This window comes from Nylanderia fulva, unplaced genomic scaffold (genome assembly GCF_048542155.1).
Source record: "Nylanderia fulva isolate GAGA-0341 unplaced genomic scaffold, ASM4854215v1 Scaffold254, whole genome shotgun sequence".
NCBI lineage: Eukaryota > Metazoa > Arthropoda > Insecta > Hymenoptera > Formicidae > Nylanderia > Nylanderia fulva.
In genome coordinates this window covers 64,736-68,522 of record NW_028190319.1, presented here as the reverse complement: position 1 = coordinate 68,522, position 3,787 = coordinate 64,736, and the positions used below count along the sequence as shown (strand labels likewise).

Below are 3,787 nucleotides of genomic sequence, written 5' to 3'. Positions count from 1 at the left end.
ACATTAAAAATAATAACAACGACGAACTCCTACCGTGGAGGTGCATACCAATAACTTTCCGACCACGACGCCTGCCGCCGCCCAACATCCCAGTGAACGACCCTCGCCGCACGCACTACCTCCAAGTACGAGCCGACACGATCAAGAAAGTGCTACTAAAGGTAAATGAAATTCACGTTAACCTAAGAAATCGCGCGTGTTAGCAAATTCAGAGACGCTTCTACTACGTGGAAGAGAACATTCTAAAAAAATCTCCGACGCATTTTTCCTCTTTTCCATCGTCACTGCGGAAGCTATAAAAAAAGGGTCAGGCTATAAAACTAGGGTCGTCCACCACACGCGGTGCAACTCTCGAACTCCTAACACGGAAAAACGCAAATAATTTAATATCTTAAAAATCCTCGTGTCTCAAGAATTAACTTCATAAATCCGTACAACAAAGTAGTCACTTAAACAATAATCAATAGAGAACATTATCAATTTATTGACAATATACCGACATATGTTCTTTTACCGACATTACCGACATTATACCGACATACGTTTTTTTACCGACATTACCGACATTATACCGACATACGTTCTTTTACCGACATTACCGACATTATACCGACATACGTTCTTTTACCGACATTACCGACGATATACCGACATACGTTCTTTTACCGACGTCACCGACAATATACCGACGTACGTTCTTTTATTAACTGGTTACCGACGGTTTTGCCGACGACTACTAACTTCTCGATAACTGTCGAGTTCACCGAAGATCTACGTGCGAACGGCGCCTTATCAATTCAATTACGCAGCAAGCATAAATGTGCCTACTCATCCTTAGAGGTATAACCCCTCCTCCAGAAGTTAATCTTCTTGTACCGTTTAAACCCTCATTCTATTGCCAAGTTGGTGTCGGATACATCCACTTCGAGACTAAGGCAGCCCTCTGCATTTCATGCTACTCCACCCTACCTAGAGTCTCGAAACTACTTTGGACAAAGATTCGGAAGCATACTTTAATCATAGGCGGAATACCCACTGGAATAAATTGCGGGATTTGCAACTTCCGACTTACCCTCACGCGAATCGGTGATTTGTGCGAGCTTTGCCAGTTTACGTACGAAGATTACTTACGCAACCCCAACGACGTTTCGCATAGAGCAATCGACGAAGCTATCTTTATTACAGTAGAGTCACAGATAGGTCCCACGCAATAATCCGATCACCTCGGTTCCAACGCGAATAACCTCAGATCGCGGGTATCCCCGGGGAGAATCGCATAGATTTGCGTACCCGTAATAGCGATCGTGTCTCGTGGAAAAAGCCGAGCTCTGCATTCAAATTTTCGCAGCCGCGACCCCACGAGACGTAACAATAGCCTTGAAGTTCGGGCTGACTTATCGTTGGTGGTTCCTTTGGCAGTGCAGGGGGTGCGTCTGAGATGGTGGCGAAAAATGTGGCGTCTTCTGGGAGTTTATTCTTTCTTTCTTTTTCGTTCATATTCTTGCGGCTGAGGTGAAGCAAGAGATTAGTTAGAGAGTCCCATAATGCTCCTATTAAATGTAGACTACATCCATATACGGTATGTAGTGCATATCCGTGGATGATGGTATCAATTGCCAGTTTAGTAATGCGAATGATCATAAATACTTTAACGACACCGACCGTGGCTGATCCAAAACTCATGAATCCTTTCCATATTTTTGCCGCGGTGTTGTCTACGATTTTGTTGAGCGATTCTTCGTCTAGTAGTTTGTATAACGAGACGGAATCGGCGTTAACTGGATGTCCGATAAGCCCACGGGCGACGGCGTTGAGCAGTGCCGGTTTCTCTGCGGGAAACATAATGTGGTCTCTCAATTTTTCTATGTCTTGCTGCGTATAGATCCCACTAACAGCTAGTGGTCCGGGTGTTAAATAACTCCAGGTAAGAGATGCCATGGGTCGTAGTTGTTGAGGTGACAACTGTCTTACTTGTGCTTTTGGCGTGAACTGTACCCAAGTGTCTTCTATCCGGTATAACGTTGGTAATTCTTGAGAACATTCTCGCTCGTTCCCGATTTTTGTGACGATTCTTGATTTGGGTGTGAGAAAGTAAGAAGCGTTTCTGACGGTTACGGGTAACTCGTTATAACATTCTTTGGTTGGACGTACGGTGACTTCTACAGGGATGCATTTTATGATCTGGACAGCTTCTCCAGTGGTGACGGCCATGTATCCCGGCGATTTCATTAGACTATACGCGAATTCATCAGGCAAAAGAGTTGCAAAGGATAAGGCGTTGGTTATTACTTGTCTTTTTAGTTCACATTTTTGTTGTATGACATTATGATACAAAGATGTCATTTGATGTCGGATATGTTTTTCAACATACACAAACTTGGAGTTCATGTAAGTGAATATATCGAGGTTATCCACAGGGATCGTACCTTTGTTGGCAAAAGTTTGGCCTTGCTTTGTTTCCAAAATAAATAATTTCGAATGTTCCGTGCGAAGCAGGGTGTATCCGCATAATGGCTGCTCTTTGGTTTTTGTTAAGGCGAATGTGATGTCTTGCGTGGTGAGACTGTAGACGATGGGGAAGTCATCGCCTGTTATCTTGGTCGCTAGTCCTTCGTATAGAACATCGTATTGATTGAAGTTGCAGGATTTCATTGGTACTGGTTTCCAAAAGGTGTAACCGTCGTCAGAGTCCAAACAGAAGCTATCGGCCAGTGTACAAATGGTTCCTGACCTTAACTTGATTTTACCGTGTTCGAATTGTACTGGCACATAAGATGATTTGAGTGAGATTTTTGCAACTGCTTGAACAATTACGTTGTCCCATGTGCCGTAAGGGTCAGAATATTGCGTACCCTTACACGTTCCATCGGTTTTTAATTTGCCAGCTAGCGTAAGGCTGTGATAAGAAGTTTGGTTGATTATAAGTCCACTAATTAAATGAGCAGGTCCCAAGGAAGTAGTACCGTCTTGAAACATTCGCAAGCATTGAGAATATCCGGTTTCCTGGACGTAATCTGCTTTTCCGTTAAAGACGACCGAGATGTGCGAATGCATGCCACAATAATATATCGTGCGGGATATCTCTAGTTTGCACTGTATAACTTCTGCATAGTTATATTCGGAAAGTTGTAATAGTTGTATATAAGTTTCTGTGGAGTTTGGGGTTTGATGATGGAGATTGCATTCTCCTACATCTAAGAGGGAAACGGCGGTGATGTTGAGATGCTGTCCACCACAATCAAATCCAATCAAGGCGAACGAAGTTTTAACGGAGAGTATTAGAATAATCCCTAACATCATGACAAACTGTAACGCACAATCGGACTGGTTTACTAAATTAAATATTTTTTATATATATATGTTATTTGATATGTGCGTGTGTACGCATTTATAGATATATACATGTGCATGTGCGAAGGCAGTCCTGGCTTCGGACATGATAACGGTGCGTGATGAATCTTCTAATAATTGAATAGTATAATATACATGATTTTACCGTCGTTATTTCATTATTTTATGTTTGTTTTAGACTCGCACATGGACATATATATATGTGTGCGTGCAATCATACATACGTGTACGAGTGCATGCTAACGCACGGGTATATATGTTATAAATTAATTTTGCGTCTTATATCTATGTATATCAATTGCGCGGTTGCAGTTTTTCTGCCCGTGTCTTTTGTAGGATTCGTAAAGATTATTCGAAAGTTTGCTATTGGGTGGGATATAATTAGCTCGTTCACTGGTGAAGCTGGAGTCGTTTTCTCCGAGTTAATGCAAGTATG

At 42.3% G+C, this 3,787-nt stretch overlaps 1 protein-coding gene across 1 annotated transcript; it reads right to left on the bottom strand.

The window, feature by feature from the left end:
• Window positions 1-307: 307 nt before the first annotated feature.
• Window positions 308-2,229, bottom strand: LOC146722918 (uncharacterized). Its single transcript, XM_085483525.1, has 2 exons — window positions 1,361-2,229; window positions 308-359 (listed from the first exon to the last, which is right to left on the bottom strand). The coding sequence occupies exons 1-2, from the start codon at window positions 2,227-2,229 to the stop codon at window positions 308-310; spliced, it is 921 nt and encodes a 306-aa protein (XP_085339651.1).
• Between the last annotated feature and the right edge of the window lie 1,558 nt (window positions 2,230-3,787).

What these genes read in the sequence shown, in the direction of transcription:
- LOC146722918 (XM_085483525.1), bottom strand. Translation starts at nt 2,229, where the DNA reads ATGAAATCGCCGGGATACATGGCCGTCACCACTGGAGAAGCTGTCCAG. An exon ending in CAAGGCTATTGTTACGTCTC is followed by an intron (nt 360 to 1,360) that starts GTGGGGTCGCGG and finishes TTTCCGTGTTAG; the next exon opens with GAGTTCGAGAGTTGCACCGC.